Genomic DNA, 14,499 nt, shown 5'->3' on the forward strand with positions numbered 1-14,499 from the left:
TATATAGGTAGTCCTTGACATGGCCACAATGGAGCCCCAAATTTCTGTTGCTAAGTGAGATGTTTGTTTAAGTGAATTTTGCCCATTTTATAATTTTGCCACAGTTGTTAAGTGAATCACTACAGGTGTTAAGTTAGGAACACGGCTGTTAAGCGAATCTGGCTTCCCCATTGACTTTGTTGTCAGAAGGTTGCAAAAGGGGAACATATGACCCCGGGACACTGCAACGGTCGTAAATATGAACCAGGTGCCAAGCATCTGAATTTTGATCATGTGACCATGAGGAAGCTGCAATGGTTGTGTGAAAAATGGTCCTAAGTCACTTTTTTCCAGTGCCGTCGTAACTTTGAATGGTCACTAAACAAACTGTTTTAAGTCGAGGACTTCCTGTACTTAATGTTCTTCTATTATATGTCAACTCTACAATGCGCATGGCTGCAGCCATTTTTTTATTCTCACCTCTGTCTGTCGGAACCATGACATTATACACATATAGAGAAAAAATGTCTTATTTCTATTATTAGGTGTTTTGTTTGCATCCGGCTTAGGTCTGTAATAAAATTTGATCGGTTGAGAAAGAAACAAAAGATTGCCCCCATTTGATTTTCTTTGGCATAAGACAGAAGGAAAGAGAAAAGTGATCGGGCTTTCAAGATTTTGTTATTCCAGCCCATATTAATAAACAACCCAGTTCTAATGTTTCCTGTTGTGTCTGTTTCCTGACCTAGCCTCCCTTGAAGGGCTGACAACAATCCTATTCTCTAAACTGGGATAAGGGGATGCCTGAATAGTTGCATTGGGATTATTGAACTAAAGGCCAGCGCACTCACACGCTTGACATCTGTCATTAGCTACAGGAAAGCAGCTTTTTTCCTCTCCTAGCAAGTAAGAGCTCCGCTGGTCACATCCAGAAACTAAAAAAAAGAGCAATCTGTAGAGAATTTGCTTCTACCCTCCCAGGTCTAAAGAAAGCTTGCCTAGTATCAAAATATATTTCACCACCACCCCCTCCGCCATTTTTCTTTTGGCACCATGTTACATGCTGCTGAAATAGTGAATTCCTGCACTAGGAGGAGGGGTGGTTTAGATGATCTCCAAGACTCCTTCCAATCCTTAACATTCTGTGATTCAGTCATTCTCTTGAATATTATTATTATTTATTATTTATTAAATTTTTATACCGCCCTTCTCCCGAAGGACTCAGGGCGGTGTACAGGGCAATAAATATCAAAATGTAAATACAAAAGTTAAAAAAGAGTTAAAAAGAATTAAATAATTATGCCCAATATAATACAATACTAAAAGTGTGTTAAAACTAAATCCAACCCCAAACCGATCAGACCAGGCCAGATTGTTCAAATAAATAAGTTTTTAAATCGCGCCGGAAGGAGTGAAGGTCGGGAGCCATCCGGAGCTCAACCGGCAAGCGGTTCCACAGGTCTGGCGCGCTCACCAAGAACGCCCTCCCCCTGGGGGCCACCAATCGACATTCTCTGATCGGAGGCACCCTGGGGAGGCCCTCTCTGTGGGAGCGCACTGGACGGAGGGAAGTTGTTGCCGGCAGCAGGTGCTGCCGTAGGTAATCCGGACCCATGCCATGTAGGGCTTTGTAGGTCATAACCAGCACCTTGAATCTCACCCAGAGGGCAACTGATGATGATATGATGAGAAGTTCTATGCTCAGATGTAGTATTCATTAGTTTCTTTCTAAGCCAACCAGGAACGGCATTGTTTGGAAGCCCGTGTTCTTAACGCTCCAAGAACCCACTGCAAAAACCTTAGTCTGAATACATGAATTGGAGAGGGACAGCAGCACCATCTGTCTATCCGTGCCAGTGTACTGCAACCACTTTGGAGGAGGAGACATAATTCAGCAGGTGGGCAAGTCCTGGCAGGAAGAGAGGGAACAGATGGTCGAAGGAAGTGCGCGCTGCCAAGCACCGGTTCCAGGAGGAAGCTGGCAGGCTCAGGGCATACACACCTGCTTCAGCCGGTGGACTGTGTCCATGTGCTCATTCCTGGCTTTTTCAATCTCTCGCAGTTTCTCCTTAGTTGCTTCCACCTCTTGGTCTTTTAACTGCAGAGGAAACAACCCAGTTGGAGCAGGGGAGGCAGGGGTAAGGCAGTTAAAAGGCAGAAGAAGATTCCCATATTACTCCTCTTACGTGGAAAATGCCATTGGCTGAGGAAGACATTTTCAGGGAAAAAGCACAAACTGCATGGCTAAAATCTGCTGTGTAGCTACTCTTCATCGCTGCAGGAAAAAGCAGCTAACATGTGAAAGGAGCCCAAGAGGCAGCAGTGGAGAAAACAGGAAAAGCGTAAAGAAAAAGAAGGGATGGTTGACATATTGCGCCTTCCTCCCTTCCTTCCTTCCTTCCTTCCTTCCTTCCTTCCTTCCTTCCTTCCTTCCTTCCTTCCTTCCATTTCTATAGCCACCGTCTCAATAATTCTCCTCTCCAAGGGCTCCCGTCCGCTGCTCTGCACATTAGCTGCAAATATCCCATCCAGTTCAACAGCAAGAACTGTTAAACCTTAAGAGTTGCTGGACGTGGCATCGCAATCTACATTTTCAGGCCAACAGCCTGCATCCAAAGACGCTTCAGGGATTCTTGAAGGAACTCTGATGGATGTTGGTTGAGCATGGCATGATTTTTATTAAAACAGTCCTGGTTATCTTCCCTTCCCATCTCCACCCCTTGCCGCCATAAACGTGTGGGGAAGTTCAGGGATCATGGAGGGGAAATGCACAATAGCTAAACAGGTTTCAATTTGTCAAGTAGCACCTCTCTGGGACCAAAAGACTGATAATGTTGAGGTTGGTGCTGGTAGATGGGAGAATCAGCACCACAAATGTAACACTCGAGGCTAAGGTGAGCTACAAAGTCCCCTTTAAATTATAGGTGATTCACTGCCTTTGCCAATGGCTATGTGCTGGCTGGGAATCTTGGGGACTGTAGTACTGAACATGCCTGAGGAAGACTGATATTAACCTGCCTAACCATTCCACTGTAGACCAGGGGTCCCCAACCCCTGGCCCAGGGGTAGGCAACCTTGGCTCTTTTACGACTCGTGGACTTCAACTCCCAGAATTCCTGAGCCAGCCAAGCTGGCTCAGGAATCCTGGGAGTTGAAGTCCACAAGTCATAATAGAGCCAAGGTTGCCTACCCCTGCCCTGGGCTATGGCCCACTACTGAGCCTTGAGCCATTCGGAACCAGGCCCCAGAAATGGTGGGTAAGCTCACGGGCGCATCCCCACTCACCTAAATGCGCTCTTGCCCAATGCACATGCAGAACCATCCACTCTCCCTTTCCCCACCCCACCAGTCCACAAAGCTGAAAAGTTTGGGGAACTTTGCTGTAGGCCATACAAATCAAACACCAATCAAAAGCAGATTAAAATTCCACCTCAGCAATATTATTTCAAAAGCCCTTGGGTGTTTTGCCACCAGCTACCTCTGGAATGCCTGTTTCCGTTAAAGAGAAAGCCGAAGACCAGACTAGCTGGAAAAGCTGCATTTAAATAGCTACTATGGCTATTTTTAAGGGACGCGGTGGCTCAGTGGACACTGAGCTTGTCGATCAGAAGGTCGGCAGTTTGGCGGGTCGAATCCCGAGTGCCGTGTAACAGAGTGAGTGCCTGTTACTCGTCCCAGCTTCTGCCAACCACCAGTTCGAAAGCATGTAAAAATGCAAGTAGAAAAATAGGGACCACTACGGTGGGAAGGTAACAGCGTTCCGTGCGCCTTTGGCGTCTAGTCATGCCGGCCACATGACCACAGAGACGTCCTCTGACAAGCGCTGGCTCTTCAGCTTCGAAACGGAGATGAGCACCGGCCCCTAGAGTCGGAAACGACTAGCACGCGTGTGTGGGGCAACCTTTACCTTTACCTTATGGCTATTTTATTAATTTGAAAAGCTTGAACAAGAGAAGACAGCAGGGAGCGGCAACTCAGAAGGCTTTTTTTTTCTTTTCTCGATGATATTTGCCTCTCCAAGGATGATCAGGACATCTACCAGAGATTTCTCAACACAAAACTTACTTTAAATATGGACATTTCCTCATTCTTCTGATATCTGCTCAAGCCTAGTCCCAGAGGGGTCCAACCTTAGCCAGGTTGGAATATAAGATACAATTAACAGATAAATGCTCGCCTCCTGCCTATTTTAAAAAGGTTTCAATGACAAAAGTGTTTGCACTCGAGTTTACCGTCAAAATCTTGAGCAGTTTGTCACTTTCCAGCCTTTCTCTCAGCGACTAATCAAAGGAAAGGTTGATATCAAGGACAAAGGTAACATTTCTGCCTACAGCAATCCAGTTATGGAATTTCTCCCCCTAAAAAAGTCTTATCTAAAATCAGTGCTCTCAAGCAAACAACAACAACAACTTTTTATTTAAACACGTAGACATACTATGTACCTTTTCCAATTTTTTAAATGCTCTTTTAATGTTGATTTTTCGGACTATAGTTGTAAACTCAATCAGGAATCCAATGTGATAAAAACTCGTGTAAAAAGTTTTCAGAAAAAGTCACTCATTTGCATTCATGAAAGAGGTTCTTCTTGAGCATTTCAGAAAAGCGCCGTGGCGTATTTTTCAGAATTGTATGGGTGGAGAACCTGTGGCCCTCCAGATTTTATGAATTACAATTCCCAGAATCCCTCACATCAGTCTCAGTGGCTGAGACTGCTGGGAATGGAAGATCACCAGCACTGAGGGCTACAGATCCCCTAGCCCAGGGGTAGGCAACCTTGGCTCTTTTATGACTCATGGACTTCAACTCCCAGAATTCCTGAGTCAGCTATGCTCATCTGAGTGAGCTATGCTGACTCAGGAATTCTGGGAGTTGAAGTCCATGAATCATAAAAGAGCCGAGGTTGCCTACCCCTGCCCTAGCCCATGTCTTACATTAACCTTGTCTGGAAGGGACCAGAAATTCATTAGACCTAGCAGCCAGTCCACTGCAGATGAAAGCAGGCTGATCTTCACATCAGCACCGTACCAACCGATTGGGTGCAATAAGTCACACCTAAATGGCAGAAGGAGACAAAACCCCTTAACTGAGAAATTGGCATTGTTATTGCCAGACAGCATGGAAGCAAATGAATCTCTGTCGTTTCTCACGCCTGGGGAGGAATAGACAATTCGCAGCCCACCCCAGTACCTGTAAATCAGCTGCATGCTGCTCTTTGCAGATTCTCAGGGCTTCCATGTGTTCCTGCTGGTGCTTCTCTATCGACTCCTGGGGAAGAGGACAAAAATCGGATGCTCAGTAAAAGACTAGAAGGGTACCTGACTGGCCCATCCAGAGAAGGCCAATTCTAATTTATGGCCCAATACTGAGATGTAAAATTGAATCAATAGATACACCAAAACGGATTTCCACAACTGGAAGGAGTTACTGCACCGTGTCTCTTCCAAGTCAGTACCTCTGCCTCTTTAAGCCGCCGCTCGAACCAGCCCTTGGTGCCATCCATGGATTGGATCTGGAGCCGTAGCTCCTCCACGGTTTGTTGCATGGATTCCAGTTCTTGGCTACGAGCCTAATGAAGAAGAGGAAGGAAAAGACTGCAGACAATTCAGAAAGGAAAGGAAATTAAAGACATCAAGGGTGTCTTTTGTCCCATGGGAAAACACCCCCCCGCCCCCCCGCAAACATAACAAAATTTCACTATTTTAGTGTGAGATCCAAAGCTCCCTTGGTGATCCTTCCTAGCAAAGCCATACCAGTGATTTCCCTTCTTGGCCCCAACATATTGTGCACGTTAACAGTTGTAACCTAGGCAGAAGCTTACCTAGAATTTACAGCTGATCAATTTTAGACAATCTTTGCTGCTTGCGCCTTCTCCTAACCTTAGGAAGTTCTTGCTCCCTTGGAGAATGTGCCTTGAAATGCTCAACTTTACTGAGAAAGGCAGGAAGACAGATCAAATTTCTGATCCTTAAGCCTTGAATGTGCCCCTGGGGGAATGGGATGACTCACTGCAGCCAGGTGGGCGGGATTGGGAAGGCGTGGCCATCTGAGTGCCACCAGGTGAACGTGGGTGAGTGGGCATGGGCGGATCGACGCAAAGGATTAGGCCACTCCCACTCACCCATGCCACCTGGCGGCACTCAGATGGCCACGCCTACCCGGTAACGCCCACCTGGCTGCAGTGAGTCGTCATAGACCAGGGATAGGCAACCTTGGCTCTTTTACGACTTGTGGACTTGTGGACTTGTGGACTTGTGGACTTCAACTCCCAGAATTCCTGAGCCATCTGGCTCAGGAATTCTGGGAGTTGAAGTCCACGGGTCAATAAAAGAGCCAAGATTGCCTACCCATCATAGACCCTGCCCCTGGTGCCTTCAACTCATACCTTCTCCTCCTTGAGCTGGCCACGCAGCTCGTCCTCTTGCCGTTTCTTGTGCTCATGCAGCTCCCGCAGCTCCCGCTCATAGCGCGCCCTCACAGCCAGCAACTCTTTCTCATGCTGCAGACGGAGGTTACTGAGCTCTTCCTTGTGGCGCCCCTTTTCTTGCTGGGTCTCAATGGCCATCTCATCTAGCATGGCCTTGCGTTTCTCTGCTGTCTGGAAAGCACATGCACAGCACTACACCCCACTTCCAATATAACAGGGAAGTCCAGGCAATAAGCATTCAGATACAAAATTCCTCATCCCTCTATGCTCCCGAGTAGAAGACCAAGTATACAGGCAATCCTCGACTTACAACAGTTCATTCAGTGACTGTTTGAAGTTACAACAATGCTGAAAAAGTGTCTAATCACCGTTTTTCACACTTTTAAGACCACTGCAGCATCCCCATGGTTGAACGATCAAAACTGAGATGCTTGGCAACTGAATCATATTTATGATGGTTGCCGTGTCCCTAGTGTCATGGGATCCCCTTTTGCAACCCTATGGCAAGCAAAATCAATGGGGAAGCCACATTCACTTCATAGCCGTGTTACTAACTTAATACCTGCAGTGATTCATTTAACAAGTGGGGCAAGAAAGGTCGTAAAATGAGGCAAAATTCACTTAATAAATGTCTCACTTAGCAACATGAATTTTTGGCGCAATTGTGGTTGTACGTTGAGGACTACCCGTACTTTAGTTTCAATAAAAGAGAGTATTTGTAGCTCAGGGTTGAACTGTGAGATCCTTGGTGGAAAATGCACTACTTTCTAGCACTGATGATGTTACTTACGGTAGTGAAATGTCTACAAGAAAATAACTAAGAGCGCCAAGGACCCCATACTTCAGTTTGGTTTATAAAGACCAACCTCATGAAGGTGGGGTGCAGGCCTATAATATGTCCAAGGTTTTAGTTAAAAGGTTGATAACAGAGGTGCTGTTTATCTTGAGAAGCATAAATAAAATTTGCATTTTGAGACCAAAATCCTTGGCTTCTTTAAAAACACAAAGCACTAATTTCTAGTCTTCACAGTTGCACTGAGAAATTTCAAAAGTCTATGGGCTCTTTCTGGAGAAAGCCAGAAAATCAGGCAAAAATGGAACGGCTTTCTCAGCCAGCAGATACCATTTTAACATCTTGCAATGTTCCCCTAGCTACTCTTCTTCTTTCAATGTCCTTATCCCATTCCTCCTTGTCCTTTACTTTCTTCTATTCTAGTTTGCTCCAAATTTTATGAGCTTCTGCTCATAAACGAAATACTGAATCATAGTTAATTCAGAGTAGAAACCCGTAAACCCTTATTTGACATCCTGATTTAAGGGATTTTTGCCAAATGGTAGTGTGCTTTGAAGACAAATGAAATTAGTTTAGAAACCTCAACGCAGAAAGGGAGAAAGAAGCAGGCCATAGTCTGGCATTCTTCTGCTCATATACAAATGTCAAGCCATATTTGTAGTTGTCTGAATGAGCTACGATGTATACCTCCACTCTAGCTTACCTTCCTTACTTCATCAAGCTCTTGTAATAATCTCTCCTTTTCCTGTCCAAGTTCTTGAACTTGCTCCATAAGACGAGCATTGCCCCGGAGTGATTCCTACAATAAAAGGTGAAGATAATGAAAAATCCTATCTTCTAAAACAACCCTTTTGTTTATCTGCACCACGGTTTTGTCAGAGGCTGTCCACTGCCTCTGACAGAAGATGACAAGACCAAATTAAACAGAGAACTATCACAAAACAGCCCTGGCCCAAACCCATATTATTGAAATATCACAAGGATTATAGTAGCCAACTACATAAAGCACTTTAAGCATCCCACCTCAATTCTACCCCTATGCTAACCCCTTTAAAGTAAGAGTGAAAATGGGAATTGGTCGGGTGAATTACCTAGCCTCCTTTCACACTGACAAATTTAAAATAGATTCAGGATTAACATACCATTAACATACCATTTGAAATGGAAGCATGTGGTATATTGGGAAGAACTTTGCTAACACACCAAAATGGGGTCCGGAACCTAGGTAGCAGTTGGAAGGGCAACAAGAGCAGGAGGAAGTGATCGGTCAAGGCAGAGGTCCCCAACCTTTTGGGCACCAGGGACCGGTTCTGTGAAGAGAGGTTCCTCCACGGACCAGAGGGGGCGGGGTTTTTTGTGCTGCCTGCATCCTGCGAATGGGGCTTTGCTTGTTTGTGCGGACCGGTTGCTGGCATGCTGCAGCCCGGTACTGATCCATGGACTGGGGGTTGGGGACCCCTAGGTAAAGGAATCAAATAATCAGAAGGCGAGTGTAAAAAATGAAATCACTGGCAAGAGGGTGTGAGGAGTAATAAAACGATCCTCTTGTACCATTAATATTTACCTTCTTGCTCCTTCTTTCTCTCCGTGCCATAAAGGTTCGAAACGGGGCATTTTGCATAATGTGCTCAAAGGCGATAGGAGGAAGGAAATACAAGACATGCAAAGAGCTGGCTGGGCCTTGTAAGCAGCAGGATGGTGCTTGGGGCTATCACAGGGCCTGTATGGATCTAATGCCTTGGCCCACCTGCAACTGTGTGTTGAGGTCATCCCACTGGGCAGCCAACACCTCCTTCTCATTCTGACGCTGCTGCAACTCATCTCCCAATGCTGCCACCTGTTCTCGCATCAGATTCATTTCTTGAGTCTTAGATGTCTGGATCTACAGGGCAAGAATGCAGCAGGGCAAGAGAAGAAGGAGAAAGTTAACAGTCCTTTCATAAAAATCACATGGCACTCAGGCCTACCTTCCAAAGAGCAAACCTGTCAACAACGTGGGTTTTTTCCCCCCCTTAAAAAAGAACTACAAACCATAAGATTTCCCACCCACCACGCTCCTCATACCCGAGCACATTTCCATACGCTACTGAGCTCTCAAGTATTTTTTTTAAATTCTTTTGGTTTCACAAGAACATTTTTTAATTCACTCTGTGGGTAAAAATGAATGATGCTTCTGATGTTACCCATTGCAGACAATCATCTGATTTCATGCTTAATTAAAGTTTACAAACCAGCTTCAAATTCCAGTGACAACAGGGATTATTATGATTAATTATAAGAGGTGCACACACATTACTGAACAGCAGAAAAATCAAAGGATATGGGAAATTGGGAGAACTGAAAGGTTTGGCCATTGACTCCTAGTCTCTTAATCTTGGACAGGATTGTTATCTCTGTATCAAGCCTCATTGGTTTAATCTCTATGAAAACCCACAAAAAAGTGTTTTTTAATGCGGATGAATTTATAAATATTTTTGAGGTGCAAATTAGCCTTTTTTCATTTTTTTTTTCTTTTTCTTTTACTTAGTCTACATTCCAGAATGTGGAACTATGGGATTTGATATAAATTATGCTAATTTGTAGTCGAATAAGAATTCTTAGCACCAGCACATTTTTATCAGTTTCACATAGGATTATCAAAATATTCAGAAATACAGAGTGATTTCGGATTAACCAGGTTTCATTTTAAAAAGGTAAATTATAGATTTTATAATTATCATTTATAACTTGCCTTTAAAAACTAAAACTTGGCTAATCAGAAATTGCTCTGAGCTTTTGGTCTACCGAAAGGAAATAATTCATAAAGAAGTATGTAGCACTTTAAGCATGAAATATAGTGTAGCTCTTGCAATATCATAGATTCCAAGGGGTTTTATGCCTGTTTTTCTTTAAAATGTAATTATTATCCAAAAGGTGCTTAAATAGAGATTGCTTTCACTCATGCAATGACATCATACAATATTCTAACAACCTTTTCTCCACATCCTCTTCAACCAGCTTTCTCCAATCTACCGTACAACTCCCATAATTTCCAACTAGCATGTCTTAGAGTTTGGGAATGCTTATCTATATCAAAGTGTTGGAAGAAGTGTCAGGTCTAAGGTAATATGCCAATAATGGCACATTTTCACACAGCAGATGTAACTGTTGGCACAATCTCCTGTCCATGTCTTAAACCGGGAAAAATGAATTTTATCCTGTCATGAATGACAAATCTAACATCTGTGATATTTTCATCGTCCTCATCACCATAGCTCCTACTCCCCAAGGACACACAGACACACACAGACACAGACACACAGACACAGACACAGACACACACACACACACAGAGAGAGAGAGAGAGAGAGAGAGAGATGCAATTTCAATCACTTTCTTCCAAGATGACACAGAACATTTCACAGCAGGACAACACAACTGACTGTAACAGAGCATTCTCCTCAAGAACTTAGATGCTTCTTGTTTTTTAGACAAGCCAAGAGCATGTGGAATTCCTGTTGTTTAAAGCCAGGAAACAAATAAAAATTGTAGGCTTCATATAGGCTTAACTTAATTTAAAAAAAAACAAACTCAACTCTTCCATAGCCTAGAAAGAAGAAATCTGGGTCCCAAATCTGGGTCCCTGTTTAGTGTTACTGCCGCTTTCATTGCAACTCTTAGCCACTCAAAAAAGATGCATGTCCCTGGGCTTAAACAGCTACTCGTCCTTGCTCAAGAGAAGTGTTCTGTTGTTGTGCACTGATGAAGTGAGGTGAGTAAGTTCCTTGAACTAGAGTCAGTGTGGTATAGCAGTTAAAATACTGGACCAGGCTTGGAGATACTAACATTCAAACTCTGAGTTATCCATGAATATTAGAAGACGATTTGAAACCTGTCTATTCTTACCCTGTCTAACTCAATAGGAAAGGTTGAAAATGCACGCACATCTCCCATACACAGTATACTGGATGAAGGGAGGAATGTAAATGCAATAAACAGGAATTCTTCACACACACGTAACCATTGTTGCTGGTCATTTAGCCTCACTTATGCTGTAAATATAATACACATACCCTCCTTCTTAAAATGCATAGTTACACCCTTTAATTCCTTCACCCTCAACACCACCTTCTATGCCTTCCAACCACTTGGGTCACAAGACAGAACCTGGTACCTGTTCTAATGCTGCAAGGTTGGTTCTCAGAGCATCATTTTCAGACAGAATGGTCTCAACCTGTTCCTGGCTCTCCGCACTTTGGCACGCAACCTGAGGGCCCATAAAGGACAGAATGGGCAACGGAAAGGAAGGAAGGAAGGAAGGAAGGAAGGAAGGAAGGAAGGAAGGAAGGAAGGAAGGGCAAAGGTAGGGGGGAAGGGGAGAGCAAAAGCGGCGGGGTGGGGGGAAGGAGAAAATAAGGATTAAAAATAGAGCAAAACATGGAACTAGCAGTCTTGGGCAAGGGTTGTGATTGGTTTTTATTTTGTTTTTAGAGAAAGCAAGCTTAGAAACCATTTTTTTTAAAAAAAGGCACATCAATTGCTATGAAAATAAAACAATTAACGAAATGAAGCACATTTCAGTTACCCGGACAAGGCACAGTTATTACAGACTCAACATAATCGCCAAACCTGTTTGAGAAAAGAAGAAGGTTAAAACAAGGAAAGCAAATTAAGAGGAGGGAAAGGCCCCTGGGAGGATGGGAATCTAAGAAAAGAAATGGAACAATTAAACAGAAAGGAAGAGATAATTTCAGTGTTAAGTTCCTAATACTATGGTCTATCTCCTGGGTAGAAACTCCCCGCCTTCAAATAAATAATTCTGCCAACAACTGACGTACTGTGTACTATGAGTGAAGCAATGTGTGCAATCATTTCAGCTGTAAATTACTACATTTGAAGGAAAAAGATTTCCAGAAAATATTCAGATAAACTGATGGGCCTGGGTTAGGCCCTTTCACCCACAAATCGATCCTCATTGTCTGTAATTTCCAAAACGATGTTAAATTGCAGTGGCCCTGAATATTAAAGTATTGTACCATTAAATAAGGGGCTCTTAGTCAGGCTTACTCAGACCTACAAAGTATAAAGGGTAGTCAAGAGTGTGTAGTTGTGCTCAAGCCAAGAACAAAGTATAACCAAAGGCTGTGACTGACAGGCAGATAATGTTAGGAGCTCTGTCAGTTACATTTTAACACACAACCTCATTTTAAGTACATATTACATTCCTCCGGCACGACCTTTTTCTATATATTTTCTGCACATTTTTATTCTCCCAAGTATTCCACACACCAACATCTTTTTCCAACCACACTTGCTAAGAACCAGTGTGTTCCACCATTAAGAACTAGGCAAAGCATAATCAAAGAAGCTAAATATGCTGACAGAGTTTTTAACAGACTTGAAGGAAATCCCCAAATCCAAATCAAGAACCAGAGTGGAGTGGAGTGGAGTGTGGAAACTAGTCACATCCATGTGTCATATGAGCCTGCCCATTTTAGATCATTACCCTAAGTTTTGTCCCTAGTCCCCCAAACTCTGTTTAAACACAACACTTGCTGTGCTACTAGGCTAGGGAAACGGGGACACTTCCAGATGCTAATCTGATAGGTAGACAGTCAAACCTATTTGGCTTATCTTATTAAGTTAGTTAGATTGGTATGAATCAAAATCTATCCCACAAAAGTATTAATTCAATCAATCACACATCTAGACAAAGATGCTCATAATACGATTTAACAAATGCTTTGAGTTTCACAACCAGGATGGTCCTGCCTGTATAAGCAATGGTATACAATAAATACAGCTTTTATTTATTAAAAAGAGTAAAATTGTGAAATATGAATTGGAAAAGTATTCAAGAAGCACATGCTGAAAATTCCCAGAGTTGGAGATTTCTACTGATTAAAGAAGGCCCAACATCATTGACTCCCATGACGATACCTACGGCCGAAGGCCATACGCCAAAAGAATCAAACTGTGATCTGCTAAAGTGTTGCATAGTCTTTTCCAAATGTCATCTCTGACTAAAGAATAAAGTTTAGAATGCACCCTAAATATAAGTTAAAACAGACAGGATGTGAAACTCAACTTTTAGGAAAAGAAATCCTTTAGAGAATTTAGAAATCAATACGCAATAGCAAAAAGCCAAAAACTAAAAACTTAAGAAACAGCCTCTTTTTCTACAAAAACGTAATAAGTAATTAGGTAGCCTAATGAACAGACTCATTGAATATATTTCTCCCTCACTTTTTTTGAATAAGTCATTACGAGATAGCATACAATAAAAACAAGGATACAACCATAATCTCTGATCCTGATACAGGTGGTGATAAGGACGAGCACAGGAGTGGTTGTAGGAAGCGCAACCTGTGTGGTATGAGACATTATAGCTCTATTTTTTAATTATACCACCCTGATTACCTTTTCTGATCTGTTTATTAAAGATCTGTGGTATTTCTGGAAACAATGAAATTCTTTATCTAATGATGGTCCCATTTTTTTCATAAAATAATGCTCTTTTCTTTTCCATGTATATTTGGAAAATTAAACTAATGTGAACGCGCCTGAATTTGGATTGACAATCCATCTTGGTCAGAGCTGTATCCCACAGTTATGAATATGTTTTTGAATTAGAAGTTCTGCCCTGTGACAAAATACTAGAAGTAGAGCCAAATATGAAGAACAAAGGCGAAAAAGAAAGAAGTGGGGAGGATGATTCGGAAAGAATAAAACTCTTTGTAATTGTATATGATTATGATCCTGAATTAAGTAAAACAGAAATTCTCGTTTATAGCTTTATTTATAACTTACAAAATATTTATAAGTTATCAATAAAGAATAAATGGTAAGGAGGGATTTAACCTCATGTGAGCATGGCACAATAGATTCGCACATAATCGACTTTATGTTCCAATCTGAATATCTTCCAGGGAATTACAATATTATAGCAGAGAGCCTATCTCACTCTCTATTTGCCATTTTGACAAAAAATATGAAAATATGGATGGAAATATAATTGCACAAATAACTTCAACACTCAAAGAGTGACTGCATTTTCAGAATGGACAGCAGCTTTGAAGGCCAATGATATACTTTTGACCCAAAGATGGTAATGCAGTGTTCAAATACTAGAACTTTTATGATCTTACTAGATAGCCTGTCACCCATGGGGCCATCCTTACCAGTTTCCTCAATGCCTCCAATAGCGACAGAACTGCTAATATCCAGTCTTCACTGGAAAAGTTGAGATACATTCAGAGATTTATTGGTCCTGAAAATAGCCCATGTTAAACTGTATAGCATAGTTAAACATCAGCACAAAAAG

At 42.5% G+C, this 14,499-nt stretch overlaps 1 protein-coding gene across 8 annotated transcripts in view; it reads right to left on the reverse strand.

The window, feature by feature from the left end:
• GRIPAP1 (GRIP1 associated protein 1) overlaps positions 1 to 14,499 on the reverse strand; it is a 76,789-nt gene that overhangs the window by 35,369 nt on the left and 26,921 nt on the right. For 5 of the 8 annotated variants that reach the window (XR_014025512.1, XM_081320615.1, XM_081320617.1 and 2 more), the window contains exons 13-19: positions 11,350 to 11,442; positions 8,944 to 9,078; positions 7,900 to 7,995; positions 6,362 to 6,595; positions 5,432 to 5,545; positions 5,167 to 5,244; positions 1,982 to 2,077 (exon numbers count right to left, since the gene is read on the reverse strand). Coding sequence is in view for 7 of the 8 variants with exons in the window: in XM_081320615.1 (XP_081176741.1) it covers positions 1,982 to 2,077; positions 5,167 to 5,244; positions 5,432 to 5,545; positions 6,362 to 6,595; positions 7,900 to 7,995; positions 8,944 to 9,078; positions 11,350 to 11,442 (846 nt within the window). In the remaining variant the exon portion in view is untranslated. The remainder of the gene's footprint in view (positions 1 to 1,981; positions 2,078 to 5,166; positions 5,245 to 5,431; positions 5,546 to 6,361; positions 6,596 to 7,899; positions 7,996 to 8,943; positions 9,079 to 11,349; positions 11,443 to 14,499) is intronic. The other 3 variants (XM_081320616.1, XM_081320619.1, XM_081320618.1) reach the window with 2 other exon arrangements.

This window comes from Vipera berus (genome assembly GCF_964194415.1).
Source record: "Vipera berus genome assembly, chromosome: 2".
NCBI classification, from domain to species: domain Eukaryota; kingdom Metazoa; phylum Chordata; class Lepidosauria; order Squamata; family Viperidae; genus Vipera; species Vipera berus.